The sequence below is a fragment of the Hemibagrus wyckioides genome, linkage group LG25 (assembly GCF_019097595.1).
Source record: "Hemibagrus wyckioides isolate EC202008001 linkage group LG25, SWU_Hwy_1.0, whole genome shotgun sequence".
Taxonomy (NCBI): Eukaryota; Metazoa; Chordata; class Actinopteri; order Siluriformes; family Bagridae; genus Hemibagrus; species Hemibagrus wyckioides.
Window position 1 is genome coordinate 11816127 of NC_080734.1, and position 25769 is coordinate 11841895.

The 25769-nt window shown below is 39.8% G+C and overlaps 1 protein-coding gene across 2 annotated transcripts in view; it reads right to left on the reverse strand.

Moving 5' to 3' along the window:
- The window catches only part of gmds (GDP-mannose 4,6-dehydratase), a 76386-nt gene that overhangs the window by 48256 nt on the left and 2361 nt on the right, over positions 1 to 25769 (reverse strand). The window contains exons 2-5 of one of the 2 annotated variants that reach the window (XM_058379324.1): positions 16536 to 16580; positions 15439 to 15526; positions 13792 to 13812; positions 12521 to 12630 (exon numbers count right to left, since the gene is read on the reverse strand). In XM_058379324.1, coding sequence (XP_058235307.1) covers positions 12521 to 12630; positions 13792 to 13812; positions 15439 to 15526; positions 16536 to 16580 — 264 coding nt within the window. The remainder of the gene's footprint in view (positions 1 to 12520; positions 12631 to 13791; positions 13813 to 15438; positions 15527 to 16535; positions 16581 to 25769) is intronic. The other variant, XM_058379325.1, reaches the window with a different exon arrangement.

The window sequence follows — 25769 nt, forward strand, 5'->3', positions numbered from 1 at the left end:
TGTCTAGTCGCCAGAGGTTGCTGTCACTCATGTTGCCGGAAGTCGCCAAAACTCAAAAACGATCACTTTGTTGCTGTGAGTTTAGCTTTCTTTGCCAATCAACAATGCATTTATGTTTTATATTTAAGTTTTTTTTAAGCATTTAAGTTTATAATTAGGCTTTGGTTATGTAGATTGGTGGATTTATGACCTCAAAAGTGTCTTAGTTTAAAAACATTTCCTGACTGAACAGCAGCTGTATTCTGAGTGAACATGCTTTTCATGGAAATTCTGGATTGTGGTAATTGCACATACTCCAAGATGTGTCTTCAAGGAATAGTTCAGCATTTCAAAACCTAACTATTATACATTCTGTCTACAGAGTTAATGTTTCTGTCCATAGGAGTAATCCTTATGATGCAGCAGTTTGCTCTCCTCCCACCACATACACAGTGTAACAGTTACTGCAAACTCTTTACTCGCATAATGAGCTCAGAATAGTCCCCAGGCGTGATGGGGGAACCCAAAAGCCACTGGCAGATGAGAATGATGACTAAGTGAGAGAAAACTGACATGAGCTAATACCGGCTCAAAATGGCTTTACTTCTCAACATCGACACACTCCTTTCATTTACACGCCTCCACATGGCGTTCCATCATGACAGAAACATGTCTGCCGTGGGAGGATGATCAGAATCGGAGCAGTGTATCTACCACACCTCCGAGAGAAAGCCACAAACACGGACAGCTGATTAACGCGAAATGGAAATGGCAAATAGTTAAATAGTTTGGTGTCTTTGTTGAAGACTGATGGCATTTTTTGAGCCATGTGTGGGTGAGTGTGAGAGCTGAAAGAGCCAGATGATCCAAGACAGAGCATGAAGCAGAAAAAGAAAAAGGGCGAGTTTGGAGAAACAGCGCAGCCACAGAAAGCTGATGTCATCTCGCCGTCTCTGGTTCGACATGTTTACAGACTCGCTCAGCTGTGTTGCCTGGCGATCAGTAGCCTGAAGTGGTCATCGGAGCTATGGGTTATGGTGACTGTGGGAAAAATGAGGACAAGAGAGTCTGCAGAACCGGCGCTGGATTCTGTGCTGAACAATACCACTCACATTAGCTGTGTCTACGATTTAAGTACCACCATTAATATCTATTAGACTGAGGGAAAAGAAACAAGTTATTTGAAAAATAGGGAAAATATAGTCTTCAGAGACCTTTTTTTTTTTAAACTTAGAAGACTCATTTCTACCAAAAGTCTAGAAATCAGCAAGAAAATCACATCACCCCAGAGAGTGTGAGGCAATCGGAGCAAAGCTTGGATGCAAATGATATTCTCAGTGATGCAGAGCAAATGAAGTGTATTATTCAAATTTGATGACTCAAACACCAGATAAGACGGCACCAGATAAAACAACAACCAAAAAAACCCACCAGATATCAAAGACTAAGGCTATACGGTTTCTCCGGAATGAGGCATAATAAGATCATGTCCATAAATAGTTTAACGTAAATACTCCCACACGGACCTATTTATGTCATTTCTGAAACATTGGGTCTCTTTGAAAGTAAACCTAAGAGTTCCACAGGGTTAAAAATATCAGGAGGAAGTCCCTTTTCTCCTCGACATGTGTTGGGGTCACTGTAGCAGAGCATCAGGAAGCGTGGCCTAAAATGGCCCAAAGGCGTAAATGCCAGAAGTGACAATTAGAAGTTTTTTTTAATGAATCAATTTGTCTAATTTAAACCTGTTTAGGAGTAAATGTTACTGTTAAAGCGTGTGAGACTTAAAACAGGGGTAAATTTGAGGCTATAGGGTTTCTCTAGCGTTAGCAGTATTAGACTTGCAGCTCCAATACAAAATTAAGGAGGCGTATTTTCCAGTTGTTATTCTTGCACACTGCTTTCACCTGCTCCCTGGTTCCAATATTCAACCACAATGAGCCATGACCGTTGCAGGGGTTCATTGGAGTGTGTTTGTTGTTGGAAATGATTAGAGGCTTATTAGGAAAGTAGACAAATATACAGCAAAACCATTTGCTGAGCAGGCAGATACTCAGTTAGAGCTGACAGAGATGAGGTTTCTACCAAACGTGTCCCATGGCCAACACACACACACACTTTACTCCCTCTTCTTCATTTGCTTCTCTCTCTCGCCCTCTTTCTATCATTGCTCCTCAGCCACTGAAGGAAATTCATCAGCCAATTAAACTCATGCTTCATTTGATACTAATCTCTTTTTTACCCCCCCCCCTTTTTAACTCACTTACTCCTTTCTCTCTGACTGACCCGGCACCCCACCTCACCTCATCATTCATTGCTCCTCTCCAATATAAACATACAAACACGGCAACCAGCCCGATCGTTATGGGCTGCAGTATGAGCGTGACGCTGGTCTGGGCCGTCCTCATCACGCGAGACTCGAATGTGTTTATGCACAGAGTCAGATTAGGCTAAAAAAAGAACCATTACACCAGGATTTTTATTGACTCATATGTAATGGGAACTGGTTAAAAGAGGAGTCCACCATTTTCCTGCTATTTCTACCGCCTCTGTAGTATGTGTGCAATACTTTGTGTATCCATCTATCCATTTTCTGAACCGCAAGAAACCTGGAGAAGAACGTGGATTACTCAGGGAAAGAACATGACATCTCTGCAAACACAGGGAAATGGAGAACTCCTGGAATCCTAACCCTAGAGGTCTGGGACAACCATGAGGCTTAAAAAAAGAATAAAAAATGTGGTAAATATAACTAAGACTAAGTGTTGAGACACTCAAAAATAAATAAAATGTGTGTGCAAAATTTCTCCAAATCTAAACAAGTTGCCTTATTTGAGCCGGGATTACTTTCTCAGAAGAAGACTTCATGCTTATAATTAGAGAAGGCAAGGATCTAATACCCAGATTAAATTCCATGGTCACCGAGTTGTCACTGGTCACTGGTTGTCACCTGCCCATTTGTAAAATTGAAAAAAAAAAATAAAAATAAAATAATGAGATAAATGTAAAGTCGCTATGGTTAAAGGCATCTGGCAAATGCCATAAATGTACTTTTAGAATTGGAAATGTTCATATAACATTGACGTATATAACATTGACTTAGCTCTGGTTTTTATTTTGGTGGGTTAGGAATTATTTTATTTAATTTACATCAGATATTTTTGGTAAAGGATGTAAAGTGCACCAGTAAAAAAAAAAATGCCGGGGGGAAAAAACATTTTAAAGCTTAGCAGTTTGTAGAGAAAACAATACCAGATGGATATTGATATCGCCAGATATTTAAGCTTTCAGTACTGGTATTATGGGTAAAAAAAAAATGACATGTCATGTCTAGTTATACTTTACCCATTTATTCAACTTTAAAAAAGAAAAACACACACACACAAAAAAAAAAACTTAACATCTGGGATAAAAGTGATAGGAACTAATATGCAATAATTTTGCACTCGAGCTCTACAGCATGTTAATGTTTACTGAAGAAATTCAACAGCTGCACCTTGACTTCAATTGTAGGTGAGTTTCAGTGCAGAGAAAGGTGTCAGATTTTGTATACAATTTTTTAATATACACTACAGCTGCTGCAGCTGAAAAACTCTGGAGTATCTCTTTAAAGAACTTGTGCACAGTCTAGTCTGAATATTGATCACTGTCTGAGGTGTAACGACCCTCCCACTCTTTTGTCTTTGTCTGACACACATATATATATCTGTGTGTGTGTGTGTGTGTGTGTGTGTGTACACTTGCTGCAGGTTAACTTAGTGCTGACAGCAGCTAACAGCTTCCACATGTTAGCAGACCCCCCCATTTAAGCGGCGCACCTCTCGCCCTGACACATACACACGCAGGGCATGTTGTGTCATCTCAGTTGACAGGTGCTGTCAGTTAGAAGTTTGAAAGAATGAGAGGAGCTATTGTGTGGTTAACTGTGTGTCAGAACAGTTAAATGTGCACCAAACAGCGATAGCACAGTGACAGGCTAAACAGCGTTTGTGCTGAAATCCCCTGCAGCATCACGCCGCTGGAATTCGCCTATGCCGCCGTTATAGTGCCCCAAACATAACTATCCATTATGCAGAGAGGTACAGACACTCCTGGGCAATACGGGGGGTCCAGTCCATTTTCCTGTGTGACAACTTAATAATAGTGTTCACATGAGAACAAATCTTATATATAGCATCGCTGTTTATATAGCGGGATTTTGGCCGTGCTTGCAGTATATTCGTGTAATGCGATTACGAGGATTCAGTTTCAAACCTTTAGCACTTTATCTCCAGTTCTACGACTTTTGGCACCTTTTATGTTTAAAAATCCCTGTTCATATGCACAAAGTACGAATAAAAAGGACTAATAGGAATGTACAGTTCCTTTTGAAAGTGCTAAAAGAAATGTACAAGTCCTTTAAAAAGTATTAATACAGATATGTACATTTCAAATTCCAATTTTCATTCATTTAAATATATTAAAATATTAATAACAGTTTAAACACAAAGACAGTGCAACAAAAAGTTAGGCTGAATTCCAATTGGCTTCCTATTCACTTTATATGCTCACTATAAAGGGTATAACAAAAGGTAGAGGGACGTACATAGTGCACTACATGACAGTCACAATTCTATTTAACTCAGCAACAGAGACAGCTTTTATTTTATAATAATAATGTTAATAATAATAATAATAATAATAATAATAATACTAATAATAATTATTATTATCGTTATTATTATTGATGTTAATAATAATATTGATATTACTGTTATTTTTATTATAATATGATTTGAAATCCACTGTTTGTAATTATTTGAGGCCGACATTACATGACTAAATAAAAAGTGATACTAAAATGTGATAAATATTAAAATGTAAATTTTAATGTCCTTAAGTAAATATTGTAAATATCAGCGAGTTACTCCAGAGTAAATCAAAATTACAAACCCTGATCTTCAGCTTGATTTGCTGGGACTGCTGAAATCTGCAAAATGTTACAAAGAAAACAAAATCCTGAAAGAAAACGTTCCCCAAGCACACCACTGAAGCAGTTCACATGCATAATGCAGGGGTTTCCTGAGGGCTGAGAGCGCGGCTCAACACGAGACAGCTGCACTTTTAACTAATAGAGTTCAGGTGTGATCTTTTTTTTCTGGGGACGCAGTGAACCAAGACTCAAGGAGCAAAATTTAACAAAAAAAAATAATAATAATAATAATAAACTTTTTCAAAGCAGGCTGCAGCTATGCAGTTTCAAGGCCCACTGACCAAAAGAAAATAAAGTTTGTTTAATCGATGCTAAAATCTGAGCAATATAGCATTTATATTAATAGATAAGACGTTTTACAGATGAATTATTTATTGAGAATTATTTATTACAGGAGAAGACCGCCTTGGAGTAGAGGGAAGGGGAAAAACCCTGCCATGTCATTCAGAGTGCAAGCAAAATAAATGTCTTCCTCCAGCAGTGTGGTCAAAGATGAAAAAAAAAAATTCTCACAAAGAAAAAATTCTCACAAAAAAAAAATAATAAATTGCAAATATTTTGAATTTAATATTTCTCATTCTGAAATAAGATATAATAAGATAATATTATTAAAATAATTATAATAAGATAATATTATTTTAAAAATATCAAGGCTTAATAATATTTTTTTTTGTTTTCTCTATATAAAAATCAGCTACATTCAAGATATTTCATGCAGTGTTCATGATCAGGTAAGATTTTTAAATATACTGCCAAAATGGACTGGTTGGAATTTTAATAAGGACTGTGTAGTGCAATGTTGCATATAATGATTCTGTATAATTCCACAATTTACCCTTCTCCAATATTACACAGATTTTGAGTCAATATCCAGTTCAGTGTAGCCTGACCTAATTTACGCATATTAATAATTTTCTGTAAAATTATGAGACATCTTATTTTTCACCGTAACGCTAGTGCAGTGGGAGTGGAGATTAATAAGAAGAATAGAAAATTACGCACCACGTTGCCAGTTAATTATTTCATGATATGTTATTAAGCAGCATCTCAGTGTAAGGATATAAAGAACATTTTAAACTGCTGCATATTCTTGCGATCTAAAAATCACCTTCGGTCGATTTGTGTGTGTGGTGTTCTACTACTCAAAGAGCCGTTATAGAAATAGCCACAGTATTTTTCTCCAAAAAGCGTGAGCTGCTTGAGGGGATGGATTCGTGACAGGAATGTGTCAGTTTACTCCCAGATATACCCCCACTACAGAATAACTTTTCAGACATACTCAATCAAAACTGCATGTGTGTGTGTGTGTGTGAAAGCGAGAGAATGTGTTGCACACATTTCTGTAAAGAACGTGGCAGTCCTAAAAGCCTGTGTGCTGTAAATCAAATCCTCTGCGTAGTTTCCCAACAGCTTGACGTTGATGGACTATTAGACATATTTAGTCATCATGACACATGGTGCAGCGTGCAAAGAACACGATCGGCGCTCGCACATAAATCTGTCATGAGCGATAAAATCTTAAAGGTGTGTGCTTGTCATTAGAGAACACCTATCCTCCGTTTCGGTGCATTCCTTCACCACCACCATTGGAGGAACCTTGTCCTGATCCTAACACTGAAATGCTCTCGCTTACCAAGACGTGACATTCCGAACAGCGTAAAGTGGCGTATTACATTTCAAAAAATATATACATGCGAAGTAAGGCAAAACCAGTCGAACAGTCGGCATGGTGCAGAACATATGGAGCGATGGCATTATTTGCAGCTGGAGGAGGCATTCCTCGGCCAAGGGGTGCATGCATGCAGGAACAAGCTGGAGTGAGAAAGTCCCGGCGACGTACGTGGATGTCAGGCTGATGGCACATTTAACGTGAATTTAGTGTGATAAAAGAGGGAGCACACTGACTGGGAATAAATCACCGAAATTCTGTCAGGCCCCCATGGAACATGAACTGGCCTATGTGATTCATGTCTTTCACAACGAAATAAATCAGCGCGTGTGGGTTTTTGCAGGGCCACAATAAATCGTGGTTTTAATCTGTTTGTGGTGATGTGATGTCATTCTTCTGAATAAGGCCTCATTTGTTAGTGGTGACATCAGCCAAGGTAAGACTGATTTACAGACACACACAAGCTAATGCACTACGAGTGTGTGTGCGTGGGTTTCACTCTTTGATTCTAAAATGAATCACTCCTAATAACCTGATGTCTAGCTTTACAGGTTGGCCATGACCGCCATATTATAAGTATTTCTTAACTAATTTGGGAACACATTTGTAAATGAGCTGTTTAGCATGGCGAGATCATTCCTCACCTCGTGACACGTGACGTTTTCACACAACATGCATCATACTGTTCATGAACTCTGGATTCAAGTCTGTTTGAAAATAAACGGAGCGTAAAAAGCAAAAATTTACACGTCAAATCGTTTTGCTGCATCCAACCAGATACATGCTCCTGTCCTGTCTGAGAAATAATAAAGCTGGTCCATGTTACAAAACAACCTGTTATAAAAAAGTGTTTTGTGACTTTATTTATAGAAATATCAACATCACGTCGTTAACAACTCGCTCAGCCTCAGTCTCCTAGCCCTTACGCTTCTAATCCCGATGCAAACAGACCTTCAAATGCTCTTAGGGGGGAAAAATATCCATCTGAGCTAAACAAATAGCCGCCACTCAGTGCAAGGAGGGATTTGAGCACGCACTGTTAAGTCTATGCCTACCACCAAGATACACCACAGTACACTTTATCCTGGGATTTAGCACAGCCAGCGGCTTTTTTGTACACATCGTCTGTACACTCTAACCACACTTAAAGTTTCAAAAAAAAAAATGGAGGGAAAAAAAACACAGAGTAAATGTAGTGGGGGGAAAAAGGGTTTACTTTTGTAATAGGGAGAAATTTGCTATTATCTTTCTTCCTGTACAAAGAAGCAGAGGACACACATACACAAACACAGAGAGAGCGACACTCTGCTGCCCCCTATGGGTCAGAACAGGAAATGTGCGTGAAAAGCCGTAGTCACTCTTCACTTCAGTCAGGATACAGGCCATGTTTTTTAACTAGAGACGCATGAATACAGATACTGGTATCAGTCACTTGCACGATTGCACTGATATGTACATCTGATAGCACGTCATACTTCACGGTGTAAGCCCAGTGCAGTATGCTGTGCCACAGTGACAACAATCTAGAATTATTTCATGATTAATGATAGCAGTCAGAGCAAAGCCGACTGCAAACTGCACTCTGTGACAAACTAAGCCATCTTTTGCAGTGAAAGTAACCTGAAAAAAAAAAACATCAAACGCAAGACGGCAAACATCGACAAAGGATAGGCTAGGAGACGGAAAAAAGGTCTACAGACAATGAGTGAAAATGAAAGCTCTTATCCAGTATGTTGGTCTTGATGATCGGGGCAGGCAGTCATTGATAACATCCGAGATTGGACACCCGGGTGTGCTTTTCATGGGCACTTTCTAAACCATTGAAACATAAACAAAGCAAAATAAAATGTTCTCTGACATCTATGATTGATTATCCGTCCAATTCATCCATCCTTTTTCTGTATTGCTTATCCTAAACAGTCACAGGGAACCTGGAGCATATCCCAAGAGACTTAGGGATCACTTTGGATGGGGTGCCAGCCTACTGCAGGGCACATACATACACCAGACAATTTAGAGACAATGCCTATCAGCCTACATCGCATTTCTTCGAACTGGGGGAGGAAACCAGATTACCTGGCGGAAACCTCCAAAGCATAGGGAGAACATGCAAACTCCACACCAACAGAGTGGAGGCAGGAATCAAACCCTCAGCCTCAGAGGTATGAATGAGGCAAACATACTTACAGTGTGAGTAGACCTCAAACAATTTGTTAGTAGACCTCAAATTTATTTGGGCCACTGCTTGAAGCACTGCCCTTGTTTTGTGCTATATGTCTATTGTTTTTGATAAGCTCTTCTTAATGGCTTTCATTTTTAAGTACTTTTTTCCTGCTTTATCGGCACTCTGTTTATAACATTTTTGCAAAATGTTGAAGTGTTGAGTGTTAGTGAGGTGAGAAGTTGCTCGGCTTGGCTGACAAATGGACGTGGCTGATGCTGGGGGATTCTTGAAACTCTCGAAATTCCGAGTAGGCTTTTATTAGTGTATTAGTGAGTAGCCAAAAACACTTGGTGCCTTCCTATTTAAGTCCAGGAATTCCCTGGGCAGCCAAAGTATTTATCATTTATCAAGGTTCTGATGTAGAACACCATGTTTCTGTCCCTGAAAAAACATCACCACGTCACTGCAGGACACTGCAGTTAGTATTATGTGGGTCTGTCATCTTTAATTTCTCTTTATATATTTAATTACAAAGCTTTTATTGTGCATGCTGCTTGGTTTCTTCAAATTTTCTTTTTTTTTTTTTTAGTTCTGAAAAGATTAGTGTTCACCTGCACATGCCAATTAATCCAACAAGTAACAACCACCGTATCATCAGACAGATCACGCCTCGGCTGTTTCCTTCAGGCGGTGAGATCTGGAAACATACACTGCAGTTACAACACTGCGGTACGTCATTTCAAAGAACTTTAAGCTTCTGTTCTTTTTCTAGTTTAATCTATTCATCTGAGCAATTACACTTCGAAATACAAAAATCATGGACTCAAAAACCAATTCATCTCACACTCCCAGGCTGGCGATTAGTCCAGATTCTCCACTGAAAAGCCTTCGTAATTAAAGCCTAGGCTTGACCTGTGAATTTATTCCAAACTGTCTACTTTGCAGCATCTCCACAGGGATGCTGAGAACAGACCCCGCTTTTTTTTATCATCACTATCATCACACAACAGGTTGCACACAAGGTAGGAAATTAAAAGCAATTTTTTTTTGTCCACAACATTAATTATTATCATCGTTATTTCATCGCAGCTCACTACAAAGCAGTTCTACCTCACCTGAATTATTCAAGTCGCTTCTCTTTTACCCCATTCACTTACTCTGGACTGTGACGACTTTCCAGTGGGTTCATGCTTTAGATACTCTGCATCTGCTGTCTCTTGCTGCTCGCCATATTCACATACAGATGTTACAGGCACACAAACATGAATTATTCATCTTTTAACACAACTCGGCTGTTGAGCCGTTGAGCTGTTGAGCAGTTGTTGTGCTGTCAGAGCCACAATAAAACAAAAATGGAACAACTCTGCACTAAAAGTAGCTAGAATATTTCCAGTTGTATTTATAAAAGTCTTAAATAAATGGAGTTATACTCCCACTGGTGGTACATGACTACATTGGATATACTCAATGGAAAAATAAGTGCAAAGATTTAGTGATTTAGACTTATGGAGCTTGATAACTGTGTGCATGAGGCAAAGAGCTGGGGTAATATTGGCTGAATAAAGTACAGACTGATAGCACACACTTTTATTATTACTATCATTTAAAAATGAATCATATTCAGCATTCTACAGTCCTCTCTCTCTCTCTCTCAACATATAATACTGTGTGTCAAAGTTCATAGCATCATGTGGCTGCTTTAAATGTATTTACATTCTATAGATTTTAAGGACATGTGAATTGTATCCTAAGAACACAGCCATACCTCTGTAGCAAATTCAGATTAATTCCCATCTTACTCCACTATCTATTATTGATTGTTGATGCTGATCCTAGCTGTACTATGCTTAACATTTACACCATTTAGCAGCAATCCAGATGCCTTTATCTACAACTGAGCAGTTGAGAGTAAAGAGCTCAAGGCAGCTTGATGGTTGAGTTTAACCTCAAGACCTTCTGATCATACATTCAAGGTTACAACCGCTGAACTGTTACTGCCCTCATCAAACAGGTAGATTTCCCCTGCCTAGTTCCCTGTAGAAGTCTCTACTACAGAAGGCATCAGCAATATCAGTACTATAGTGACACAATACAATCAGAAACATGGCACATGATACTTTTTTGGATACTAGCAGTTTGACTACTATAAAGTGGGAGAAGAAGCCTTTATTATTTCCACAAATACATTACAGCAAAGTGGAATTCAGTTCTTCGCATATCCTAGCTGAGAAAGTTAGGGGTCAGAGCACAGGGGCAGCTATGATGCAGTGCCCCTGGAGCAGAGAGGGTTAAGGGCTTTGCTCAATTGCCCAATAGTGCTGGGGCTTGAACCCAGACCTTCTGATCAACAACCCAGATCCTTAACTACTTAAGCTACCGCAAAAAGTGGCTTCCTCATAATCAGAGCAGAAAGGAGCAATGATACTGTGTTTATCGTGTTTATTTGTATTTAATGATAAATGATAATAATAATAACGCAATAGTGGGAAAAGGTCTTTAATGAGACCAAATCTTTAATCTGCTTGGTGTTGTAATCAGAAGGTGTTGATTAATTATCTTTAACAGCACAGCAGTCACAGTATTCCCATTTGTAAGGTAAATTACAGTTTACTGTAACGCTGTCATTCTAATCAGTTATCATGTTAGTGGTATCTGCTTGGTTTTCTGTGAGGAGACTTTTGTTTCATGCTTTTTTCTGACAAGAAAACCTTCAGGAGGACTTTGTGCTTTCTCAGGTTTCTTAGTAACATGACAAGCTGCATTTTTTGTCTTGTTAACTTCAAGAAAGAAAAAAAAAGGAGGCTGGTGACAGAACGAGTGTCTGTTGCTGTCATAAAGCAAGTAAACTGGTTTCATGGACGTTCCGCAACATTTAAATGTAACTACAAATAGACAAAATGTACAACTTAGCAAATTGCTGTGGTTTTAGAGAAATAAAACTCTCCACCACATGCTGTTACTGGAAAATAATCAACTCTGCTTAATGTCAGTCTACATTACACCACACAGCTGTTTATTTCCCTGTAACAGCGTACCTCGTGGTTTATTCCTCACTTACATGAAGGGATTCATGTTCTCCAAGCTTGGGATCACTTTTATATTCTTATGAATTCCTACAGCAAACTCTATCTAACTGTTTCTGTAATTCTAAATCTGTAATGTTGTTGTTTCCTGTTGAGATGCTATTAGGCCATGTCTTAGAACAGAGAGAGCCCACTAAGAACTTATCTAAGGTCACTGATCAAGCTGGAGGTTACTGGGAACCATCAGTGCTTCAGTCACATCTCACCACATCCTGTTAGTCCTTTTTTTTTCCCCCTCTTGCAATCCCATCCTCCTGTTGGATACTCAATAGACTTTGTTCCTGTTGCTCAATGCTGAAAAAACCCACCCACTGTCTGTCTTGTTTTCACACACACAAGCATTCATGTCTTGACCAACCCACTGACTAACAGCCTCCTAACTACTTCCCAAATTTCTTAACAGGAGGAGCACGCAAGGGAAAAAACAGTGAAGAAAAAAGAAACTGTGCACACACTCAACCCACTCTTCATAGCTATTACCGGACAGGGTCACTGGTTCACTTCACACACCCACCGGTCATTCAAAAGTACTGTGTGTGTGTGTCATATCATAGCTAATGTAGGTGTAAGCAGCCAGCAGACAAAGCAGCACTTTCAAATACACACGGAATAAATTAAAAACAAAATGAAAGATTGCAAGGATGTGGTTTTACCTTAACATGACTCTGTGCTCCCAGGTTGTAGATTTCTGTGGGTTTGACTTCATTAATAATTTTCACAAGACAAGTGCTGTCAGTTAGGTCCCCATAGTGCAGCTTCATATCTGTAACACACACACATACACACATACACACATGCACAAACACACAATATATATACACAAGTCTAATTAATCATGAAAGAAAATCTTAAAATTAATATCTTACTGGCAGGATGCATTTTGAAAGGACGGGGAAACGGGTATTCACCACGAAAACAGCAAAGAATAAATCACAGAAAAATGAAAGGGAACGAAAGCTTGGAGGAGTTGGAGAGTCAATTTTTAAATCTAGTTTTATTCATAGAAGAAACCTAAAAGCTGACCAAGTTGACGGCTTTGTGTAGAGTCGCACAATACCGTGTTAATTAACTAAACAATTACCGATGATACTGGTTATCTTCACTTGAGATAACTAAATCAGCCACTTCACAGCTCCAGGGTCTGCTGCTCGACTTATTGTCTGTGTGGCGCTTCGGATTTTCTCTCTTATCAGAAAAGGTTTCTCAGGTTTCCTCCCACTGTCCAAAACCATGACAGTAAGCAAAAAGGCTATGCTGAATTGCATAAGTAATGTGACTAAGAAGTTTTTAAACTGTAAGATTGATTTTTACTGTAGGAACTGTAAGATATCTGTGACTTAAAATTGAAAAAGATTTTTTTTAATTCCTAAATTAAATTATAAGAGAATTCACAGTTAAGTAAATTTTTTAGTAAAGTAAAAGGCAAAATTTGTTACTTCGTGACAGAATTAATTATATGAAAAAAATGAATACAATAAATAAATAAAAATAACTGAAAATTATTTTGATTATTATTTTTGATGATTTATTTATTTTAAAATGTGATTAATAATGAAGAATCATTTAACCAAAGTAGTTTACTCTTCATTAAAACAGTCGAAAAGTACACACCTGCCCCCAGCACCGACTCATTCACCATCAAGGAAAAACAACAGAAGTCATGCCATATCTATATATTCTTATTACTATTATATTAGACAGTTATCAGCTATTTCACTGATTATCAAGAGAAAAAAAATCCCAGCTACCCATCTTCAAAGTAGAACAGCATGAAGTCTGGTTTTCATGCCATATTTCAATTTCAGTAATCTTACGTGACCATTTAACAAACTTTCCATAATAATACAGCTATGAAAACCAGACAGACAAGATTGTATGCCATTAAGAGAAGCTGAAGAATATATTAATTAAACAAATAACTTACACCCTGTTGAACGGTCAGATCCTGCCGATATGTGGTATAGTTAGTGTTCATTAAACGTTTCACATTTTATCCAACAATAAAGTTGCGTTCAAGAGGAATTGTACCTTATTGTGCACTTCTGGGTTTTTAAAAACACGTAGCTGGCATCATATACACGGCTTTTATATTTTATACTTATACAACTATTAGTATAGATTTGAATAATATCCCAATTACTTATTTATTAAGTGTATTTATTAAAGTCTGCACACAAGTGTATGGCGTCGATGGTCATTTGCTTAAAGAAGCAACCTTAAAGTGCCATATATTGTCAACAACTTCCTGTTAAAATCTCTCTCTCTCTGTGTCAGTCTGTCTGTCTCTCCCTCTCTCTCTCTGTGCGTCTGTCTGTCTATCTCTCTCTATCTCTCACTCTCTATCTCTCTATTTGTCTGTCTGTCTCTTTATCTTAGTCTCTCTCTCTCACTCTCTCTAAGTCAGTCTGTCTGTCTCACCACCATCACTCACTCGGTCTCGGTCCCCCCCCCCATTTGTCTGTCTGTCTGTCTGTCTGTCTGTCTGTCTGTCTGTCTGTCTCTTGGCCTCTCCCTCTGTCTGTCTGTCTGTCTGTCTGTCTGTCTGTCTATCTCTTGGCCTCTCCCTCTGTCTGTCTGTCTGTCTGTCTATCTCTTGGCCTCTCCCTCTGTCTGTCTGTCTGTCTGTCTGTCTGTCTGTCTCTTGGCCTCTCCCTCTGTCTGTCTGTCTGTCTGTCTGTCTGTCTGTCTGTCTGTCTGTCTGTCTGTCTGTCTATCTCTTGGCCTCTCCCTCTGTCTGTCTGTCTGTCTGTCTGTCTATCTATCTATCTCTTGGCCTCTCCCTCTGTCTGTCTGTCTGTCTGTCCGTCCATCCACTTATCCAACTTTCTGTATGTGTGTGTTTGTGTGTTATGGTTACACGCATGCATTCTATTTCCCTAATTACATTTACAAACTCTGCATGAGAATTAATCATTTGCACCATCTTTTCCACTGCTGGTTTTTGGAAATGTAATGTCCTGCAGTGTGAGCAATATGAATGAAGGTACGACGTGTCATTATTCACCTCATAGTTGCTAGGGAAATGCCAGTACGGTGAAATAGTGACATGTGAAACAGAGATCCACTAAAACTGCACCGAGCAAACGAAACTGACTGATGATCCACTCCTCACTCTGAACATCAAGTTTCCAGTGGTGCTAAAAACTCTTTCCTCTCTCCACAACCTGGAGTCAAATCTTTAAATGGAGGTATTCATCTCCATCAAACTTTAAAGCTGCTTTTTAGATGATTTGACTTTACATTCCATCTGTGGCATTTGTCTGCATCTTGTGATTGCTAGCAATTACTCTCAATTATGTTCACGCATGAGCCAGACTTGATTAATCACGTTCAATGTGAAGACAGGTGCGGACGCACGGATTTGACTCGAAACTCGGTTTGCTAAATGAAGTGCATTTCGAATCATTTCAGAAAATTAGCTTTTAATGTATAAACACTTCAAACTAAGCTACAAATAGCTGAGGCGCTGAGTAATGCCAGGCTAAGTGTTGTTAGCAACCCAGAAGTAATATGAATAAATCTAAAGTGTAATATTATTGAAAAGTCTGCATGTGTGATGTGAGTTACTCACTTCCTTCTGTGTGTGTCTGAGGGTTATGGTAAAGGTGCTCAATGCGGCCCGTGTTGAAGGAGCTGGACCTGCGCAGGATCCCGTGAACCTAAACACAGAGACATACACACACCGAGACACAGACACAAACAGACAGACAAAGACAGACCGAGACACACACACACAGAGACATACAGAGACAAAGAGACACACATACACACAGACACATACAGACATACAGAGACAGACAAAGACAGACAAAGACACATACACAGACACACAAGAACACACAGACAGACATACAGAGACAGACAAAGACAGACAAAGACACATACACAGACACACAAGAACACACAGACAGACATACAGAGACAGACAAAGACAGACAAAGACACATACACAGACACACAAGAACACACAGACAGACATACAGAGACAGACAAAGACAGACAAAGACACATACACAGACACACAAGAACACACAGACAGACATACAGAGACAGACAAAGACAGACAAAGACACACACACAGACATACAGAGACAAAGACAGACAAAAGACACACACACAGACATACAGAGACAGACAAAGACAGACAAAGACACAGACACACAAGAACACAGACAGACAGACATACAGAGACAGACAAAGACAGACAAAGACACATACACAGACACACAAGAACACACAGACAGACACACACACAGAGGCACAGAAATAGGCCCACACAGAAATGGACAGAGACACACAGGGACAGAGACACACAGAGACAGACACACACAGACACACACGCATCCACACGCGCACACACACACACACACACACATACACACTTTTCTTACTATCTTCATGACAACCTTCCACTGACATAATTAGAATTCTAATGCAGCTAATTAATGCTTTATGACACTTTTATCTAATCCTAACCCTAAGCTCAGTACCCTAAAGAAAACCTTTAGGCGTATTAGTGTGTCCTTTTTGTCCACTGTAACTTGTTCTTTTGATAAACGCTCAAAGACATTGCAATAACAAAAGATGGCCGTATGAGCGTGCGTGTGTGTGGACGTGTAGGCTCAGTGGAGCTTCAGTACAAAGTGCAAGAGATGTTGTCATTTTTACCTCATAGCCTTTCTCCAGGAGAAACTCTGCCAGATATGACCCATCCTGAGACACACACACACACAGAGAGAGAGAGAGAGAGAGAGAGAGAGAGAGAGAGAGAGAGAGAGAGAGTATGAGACAGTTTTATCAGAATTCAAAGTTATGAACAGTCTCTTTCTGGCACAGTTGATCAGTATAAAGAGAACAATGACTATTTCTTATTGAATTACATTAGAAATCCTACACCAGTGAACACACACACGCTTGAAGCAATACACTCATGCTCACACACAGGTTGTTTTTGGGAACTCAGCCTTCCTGAGGTTATCCTACAGGCCGGGCATGTTGGGTCAACTCTCACTTTTACTGAACAAATAAAACCCAGTTCTAAAGAATCCTTGAAATTTCATCAGAGGACACCGGGCTGAGAAATCCCTGAGTCAGATTTAAACAGCAGTAAGATGAGTTTCTCTACACCAGAGAAAGGAGCTGCCAGCCTTTTAGCATTGTGTGTAGGAGCTTCACAAAATCATGGAGTATGTTTGTACAAGATGTTACACAAAAGTACACCAAAAATCTGTCACTTTCTTACGTAAATTGAGACATAAGCAAGTCTCTAATGCTCAACACTGCAGCAGCAGTGGAAATGCCAGCAAACGTATGTTTGTACAAGATGTTACGCTTTAGACTATTTATCTGTAACACAGCACCGTCCGACACAGCACCGTCCGACACAGCACCGTCCGACACAGCACCGTCCGACACAGCACCGTCCGACACAGCACGACACAGCACCGTCCGACACAGCACCGTCCGACACAGCACGACACAGCACCGTCCGACACAGCACGACACAGCACCGTCCGACACAGCACCGTCCGACACAGCACGACACAGCACGACACAGCACGACACAGCACCGTCCGACACAGCACGACACAACACCGTCCGACACAGCACAACACAGCACAACACAACACCGTCCGACACAGCACAACACAGCACAACACAACACCGTCCGACACAGCACAACACAACACCGTCCGACACAGCACGACACAGCACAACACAGCACCGTCCGACACAGCACAACACAACACCGTCCGACACAGCACGACACAACACCGTCCGACACAGCACGACACAACACCGTCCGACACAGCACGACACAGCACCGTCCGACACAGCACGACACAGCACCGTCCGACACAGCACGACACAGCACAACACCGTCCGACACAGCACGACACAGCACCGTCCGACACAGCACGACACAGCACCGTCCGACACAGCACGACACAGCACCGTCCGACACAGCACGACACAGCACCGTCCGACACAGCACAACACAACACCGTCCGACACAGCACGACACAACACCGTCCGACACAGCACGACACAACACCGTCCGACACAGCACGACACAGCACCGTCCGACACAGCACGACACAGCACAACACCGTCCGACACAGCACGACACAGCACCGTCCGACACAGCACGACACAGCACCGTCCGACACAGCACGACACAGCACCGTCCGACACAGCACGACACAGCACCGTCCGACACAGCACGACACAGCACCGTCCGACACAGCACGACACAGCACCGTCCGACACAGCACGACACAGCACCGTCCGACACAGCACAGCACAACACAGCACCGTCCGACACAGCACAGCACAACACAGCACCGTCCGACACAGCACAACACAGCACCGTCCGACACAGCACAACACAGCACCGTCCGACACAGCACAACACAGCACCGTCCGACACAGCACAACACAGCACCGTCCGACACAGCACAACACAGCACCGTCCGACACAGCACAACACAGCACCGTCCGACACAGCACAACACAGCACCGTCCGACACAGCACAACACAGCACCGTCCGACACAGCACAACACAGCACCGTCCGACACAGCACAACACAGCACCGTCCGACACAGCACAACACAACACCGTCCGACACAGCACAACACAACACCGTCCGACACAGCACAACACAACACCGTCCATCATGACACAACACTGTCCAATACAACGACAACAAAGAATAGGAATAAACAATAAAAATAGAGCCTTTATACATTTTAACATTCCAATCTGTGAAAATGACAGCCAAATGCTGCTCTGGATTAGAGACATTCTGATGATAACCCTGGTTGTGTTTTAAATGTGTGAGAGAAAACTCTCTCCTCTCTTTCTCATGCCCTCCCCAAATCCATCTCTCGCTGCTTCTCACTCATCCCTTTGTTTTTCCTTCTTCGTCTTCCAACTGCACTTTCTGGAAGTGTGGAACATTCCGCTCTGGCTATGGCATTCCAGCCCTGCTTCCTGCTGGGATGATACAGAAACATACTCATCTACGTGGTACCTTCAAGTTCTCTGAGAGCCTCCTGTGCTTACTGCATACCGGTCACATCATGTCGCACACAGAAAAAAACCTTAAACACGGCTTATGAGAACTCATATATTAAGCTGATTAAAACGTGTCAACGACTAAAAGCAGAACTAATATTTAAATCACCACAGAGTGTGTGTGTGTTTCCAACTTGGGCAGCTTTAGAAGACAATAGTGAATGAGTACTCAACCACAAATCTCACACACATCATTCCCAGGACTATGCTATGCAACACTTCAGCCTTCTTCCATGTCTGAGTGTGTGACCATTACTAGCAAACTACACTGTGGACCCATGATCCTCTATGATAAATGGACTTTATCAGCACGCTGGGACTTTTGGGAAATGTGGTCTGTTTCCCGTCGATTAGAGACTCAGACAGGAAACCAATCCAGTCACAGCATTCCAATCGCAGCACACACGTCTCTCTCTGATATCGTTTCTCATCTGGTCCACGGGTAACTCGGTCACTCAGTCAAGCTGTGCTGTTAATAAGAAATGCAAGTCTGTGTGTATTTCTCCTAAATCAGCCCATGTCAAAGAAATAATAAAATAATAATAATAATAATAATAATAATAATAATAATCATCAGAGCCAAGATACTTGAAACATAGTTGTCATCACCTCAGGGGTTTAATTGTGTTTGTGACTTTAGGGGGGGGATGTAAAATCCCTGGAAGAGTGTATTAATTCTTCAAATACAAGTAATAACAGCGCAGTCTGGGTGAGCCGGGTGCCAAGTTCGAGCACTTGAGCAATAATGTAACAAACAGAAAATAATAATTAATTATACAAGTCTGCTCAAAGCAACCTGAAATCTAATTCAAGTATTGAATTGAAGATATTCACAACCAAATATAATACCATAAGCTAGCAGAAGAGGTATAATGATCCTTCAATGAGTCTGTGGGACTGTACTGCAGAGAAGGACTACCATTCTACCAAAATTTTTTCTACTAAAAAAAAGATATTATCAAAGTCTATGTTTTGACGATGATGATGATGGTACAGAGCACTGTCTAATGCCACATTCAAACATAAAGCATCGTGCAGCAACAAAGTGACCAGAGATTTTCTTTTTCTTTTTTAATTTTCAATGAGAGCTCTACTCCAGGAGACATGAGAGACTGCGACTTGTTAGCAGCTACATGAGGTCACTGAACAAACTGCTCTCCATTATGGACAATCCGTCTAACCCACTGTACAATACGCTACAGAATCAGAGGAGCTTATTTCTTCCAAAGACAGATTCACATTCGTTGTTACAGTGAACGTTAGAGGAGGTCATTCATACCATTCGCAGTTACACTGTAGAATAGTTCACCTGTGTGTGACAGGTAATAACACTGTCACACTGCACTACTACAACCATTAACACTATTTTCTAGACTCACAAAGTATTTTATATATTACCTACTGCCGGTTTGCAAATGTGTACTGCGATATAAATACTGACGTAAATATGTTTAAATCCACAATTAGGTTTCATCGATCAGGCATAACATTATGACCACCAGCCTAAAATTGTCTTGGTCCCCCTTTTGCTGCCAAAACAGCCCTGACCCGTCATGCACTGTGTATTCTGACACCTATCTATCAGAACCAGCATTAACTTCTTCAGTAATTTGAGCAACAGTAGCTCGTCTGTTGGTTCAGATCACACGGTCAGTGTTATTCACTTCACCTGTCATTGCTCATAATGTTATACCTGATCGGTGGATCTACACTACTAACTAACTTTTTTTTTTCTTTTTCTTAATTGATTCTATCCTATTTTAAGGTTTCATATATATAAAGGTTATATATATTTAAAGGTTTTATGTATATAGATAGATAGATAGATAGATAGATAGATAGATAGATAGATAGATAGATAGATAGATAGATAGATAGATAGATAGATAGATTTCATTTTTGTGGCAAGAAAATTGATTTTCAATGAATTAGTATGCCAATCAGCAGTAGGCACACATACTGGTGGCTTCACAGTACAACGACTGGTGACTTGCAGCAATAAAGTTTCAAAGTTTTTGAACCTGAAAACCAGTGCATGTGTGAATAGCTTAAAAAACCACTCCCAAATATTTCATAGCTGTTTATTAAAGTTGAGAGCTGGTGATTGTGATGGTCAGGGCATACGAGTTTCCTGCTTTTCACACCCATGAAATCACCCAGTGAACCCTTCTGCCCTGTGGATGAGGTGTAGTCAAAGCGATCTCCTCATTTCAAGGACAAAAACAGATGTGTCTTATCGGTTTAGAGTCTGAGGCTCAAATTAAAAGTGTTCCTGTGAAAAATCTCTGTGAAACAAAACATACAAACTTTAAAATAACCTGCTCATGAAATTCTGAGGTTCTGAGGACAAATTAAAAAAGTATTTAAGGTCAACATGAACCAGTGCACTAGTCAGTTCTCCTGGTAATGAATGTTCTTCAAGAACAGCAGTTATTGATAGTTACTGAGAGTTAGTTACTAATCAACTTGAAATATTTATTTTTACATGGTATATATAGTTTTTTTTTGTTAGTTTCTAATGAAGAATAGTCTTATCGCTCACTACTTAAACTGCTCACTTATTCAGAAAACTATATGTGATGTGTATTGGTATTTTATTAAAATCCAAAGACTAATCACACTTTATTAAGCATTAAATAGTTGCTGTAGTCCCTATTCAGCCAAATTGTTTATCCAAACTTTTACGAGAAAGGAAACTGGTGTAGTTTTATGTAAAGGAACAAATGGACACAAACCATGCCAGCAAAATGAAAATAAAAACCAGTAGAACAGAGTCAAGGGTTGAGGGTTTTATTTATTATCAGGCAGGTTAATGCTGCCCTCTGCTGGTTGAAAGAGAAACCTGAACACTAATACTAGAAGAAGGAGAAGGATGAGGAGAAGAAGAAGAAGATTATTTTTACCTTTGCCCCAAAAACTCACATAACAACTGATACTATTAAACATTTGCACTGGGGTGCCAAAACTTTTCTTCTCAGCACCAAATGGAGTGCGGAAAAAAGGAGTGATGGATTCTGTGTGATATTTAAAAAAAAAAAAAATAAAGTCTAGTCTGCATGACCTCTTCAGTTTGGACAATAGCGGAATTTTAGCACTATTACAACAAAAAATGACAAAGTATAATTTATTTAATCATCATCATCTTCATCTTTATCAGCAGGAATTATCTGTAAATGTTCTGATGGTGATATACTTACAGTGTGAACTAGCTTTTGAAGTTATCAATATAATATAATTATTAGGATATTTATAATAACTAAATGGACAATGGGCAAGAATTAATATCTACTTAAATTATATAATTATCCATGTTAGAATATAATAATTATATTCTAGCATCAACTTTTGCTGTTCCATTGTTTCTCTTCTTCTACCCACCCTGAGGCATACAGAGACGGCTCCAGTGGCATCCGGAGATGGACCAGCTCCAGCCGGATTCTGCTTGTGAGGATTAGGATATTCAAGCAGTGCCATGAACAACAACCTCCTTATTGATTTACATAACATTATACACATGCTGTATCGGCGTCACACAATTGTCACCCAAATGAGGATGGGTTCCCTTTTGAGTCTGGTTCCTCTCAAGGTTTTTTCCTCTTACCATCTAAGGGAGTTTTTCCTTGCCACAGTCACCTCAGTCACCTCAGGCTTGCTCACTTGGGATAACATCTAGGACTGTCTGTCTGTTTGTCTGTTTATATTTTTGTTGTTTTCTTATGTCGTTTCTCATAGCCATTTACTGCTGCATACTGGAACAATGCTGTATAAACAAAGAGGCTACATATTTTTGATTCCATGAACAATAAACAACACACAACACTCTGAAGTGCTCACTTTTGAGCCTGAATGGCTTTAGCTAGAAGCCTGTTAGTAGCATCATTAGCACTGTGTTGTGAAGAAAGAGGAGGGGATTAAGAGCAGATCCGTTTTCACACTTGGTTTACTCAATAGCCACGCCCAGGCCTCAAGGCTAACGCTCTTAAACTTTTAAATACAGATGACAGGCTGGAGTTTGACCGAAAGCAAAAATCACATTAACAGAGGAATGTTCTGTGTTTCTGTTGGTCATACAGAGGAAGACAATATAGGGAGAATATTAGGCCCTTTTTTGGTATTACAGATATTTAGGCACTTAAACTTGACAGGCAATAGGCATTTGAACTCACTAGACATCAAGAAGTCACAGATATTAATCAGTAATTTACGTTCATTTCAGTAATACAGGGGACTGTGTAATGCTATTATAGCATATAATAGTTCTGTAAAATTGTTCGGTTAGTCATTGATCACTAAAAGAAACAACAGAAAGATTGTGTGATTTATTGGAAAGTTTGTACTGATATTGCAAATAAAGTGCAAATAAAAAATAAAAAAAAACTGATAACATATTAAAGGAAATTCAGCTTACACCCTGTAGGTCTGTACTATTAAACCCAGAGAATTTCTGCCATGCTAGTGTGCTAGTCTGTGCTGCCACAGAGAAAGAATTAAACTTTTTTTCCACCCAAACTGTCAAGACAAGTCAAACTCCAAATACAGAGTAACCCGAGATCAGGACTGAACCAAGACCCCTGGAGATGTAAGGCATCAAGTGGATACACTTCCATGCAGCCTGATTTTCTTCTTTGTTCATGCACAAAGAAGAAAAACAATAATCCCATTCTGGACATGAACAGCACCCTCAACCTGCTGATTTGATTCAATTCAATTTGATTTGTATAGCGCTTTTAACAATGGACATAGTCTCAAAGCAGCTTTAAAGAACATAAGAAATATAGTACAAAAGTCCTACATTAATGTTAGACAGAATCATCCCTAGGGATCGAGCCTGAGGCGACCGCGGCAAGGAAAAACTCCCTTAGTGGTATGAGGAAAAAAAATAATACAGAGACTCAGCTGAGCTCTATCCACATGTCAGCACTTTAATATCAGCGAATCTGATATAATAGACATGTTTTATAGATAGTTTTTTTTTTTAACTTCTAGGTAGGTTTTTTCCCCTCTATAAGGATTAAGTTCTAGCTCCAAAATATGGAAGTCCTAGAATTACTTCTGCTCAATTTTCCTGTAACGAGTTTTATTTTATTTGTGGCTCCTCACTACACTGAGTTCCTTATGTCAGTATTATGAATAAATAAATAAAATAAATAAAGAGAATTGCAGATTGTTTCTCTTCTCAGAAACCCTGGTGTGTAAATGCTCATCTGATAGATCCACGTGTACATTTTAACACCTGGAAGTATATCCAAACTGACTACTAGGTAAGTTTACATTTACCTACATTTCCATTTTGCACGGAAACACAAAAATGAGTGTGGTCTCTAAACACAGCACATACAAATATTTTCCTCTGTCTAAGATGTCCCAAGCGGGTGGAGTCTTTCTTGCCTCATTGCCACGTGGCCTAACAGCCAGTTGAGCAGGTATACTGGCTTTAAGCACAGCCACAGATGCGAGTCACCATTTAGCCGCAATGTGGCATAATAACCTATACACAGAGGAGGAGGAAAAAAGTCTGAAATGACTCGGCCCAAAATGGCAGTATATCTAGTTAATTGACATCTAACATGAATAGAAGACTGAAGAAGCTTAGACCTGGTTAAATATCATGTCAGGATACTCGTCTACTCAAACACAGAGATGCAACACGATCCTCTAAAGCAGCCAGCATGAGAACGCAGATTACTCCAATGGAAAATACACCATAACAGCTTGAGTACAGAGCAAAAGGTGCAAGTCCAGGCCAGGGCAAGCAGATTTCATGTCTGGACTAGCATGGTGGACAAATAGGTTCAACAACCTGAGAAAACAAACAAATCATCCAAATGACATTTACAAAACAAATACTTGCTCAGTTCTGTTAGTCTGTATTAATACAATAGTCTTAAATTGCTCAGCATGCATTATTACATTACATGAGCTACAACGTTTTAACCTAGTCAGGTTTCTGTCTAGGGGTCACACCTTTAGTCAGGAGTGTGAGCTGAGGGGCAGTGGTAGTGTAGTAGTTAAGATGTCAGACTGCTGCTCTGAAAATTGTGAGTTCTATTCCCAGGATCACCAAGTTGCCACTGCTGGGGTCTTAAGAAAGGCTTTTAATCTTGAACAGCTCGGTTGTATAAAATGAGATAAATGAAAGACTGCTAAATGCCATAAATGTTTAATTGTATTATCCGCTCGTAAAAAAATCATAAAATAGATTAAGGTCACAGTTTAACAGAAAAAGCCCTGTGTGTTCAGACACTGTGTGCTGTGGCCTATAAAGGATAATAGATCACAATTACACCTTATTAATCAAGTCCAGGAGTTCATCCTATGTAAATAACAAATGATTTACAAGTTCAAAGTCTTCAAGCAAGCTCAGTCTGAGCTGAGTCAACATTACACCTACACACTCCTTTCTTCTCACCTAGAAAAGTGGAAAATGTATAAATCATTTGAGGCTGTAGGACTTTTCCAAGCTTTTTTAAAGCAGTGTGCACATGATGCATCTAAAAGCTAGCCACTAAACATTCTACTGGCAGATAATTTTGTGTGCAGAAATAAATGCTTAAAAGAGCAAAGTTATCTGCCAATATAACAAGACTAGTCAAGCTTAAAATCAGCAAAGGTTTAAGAAGAAGAAGAGGAAAAAAGAAGAAGAATTAGAGCAAATCTATTTAACAAAATGTCACTTGCTAAGATATGACATTATGATGTTTGAAGTAAACATAGACTAGAGACAGCAAACTCTGAACTGAATCAAAATCTGTGTCTGGTGGTCTTACACTGTCCCTGAATTTGCAGTCTGACTTACAGTGAAGGTAGATGAGAAGGAATAGGC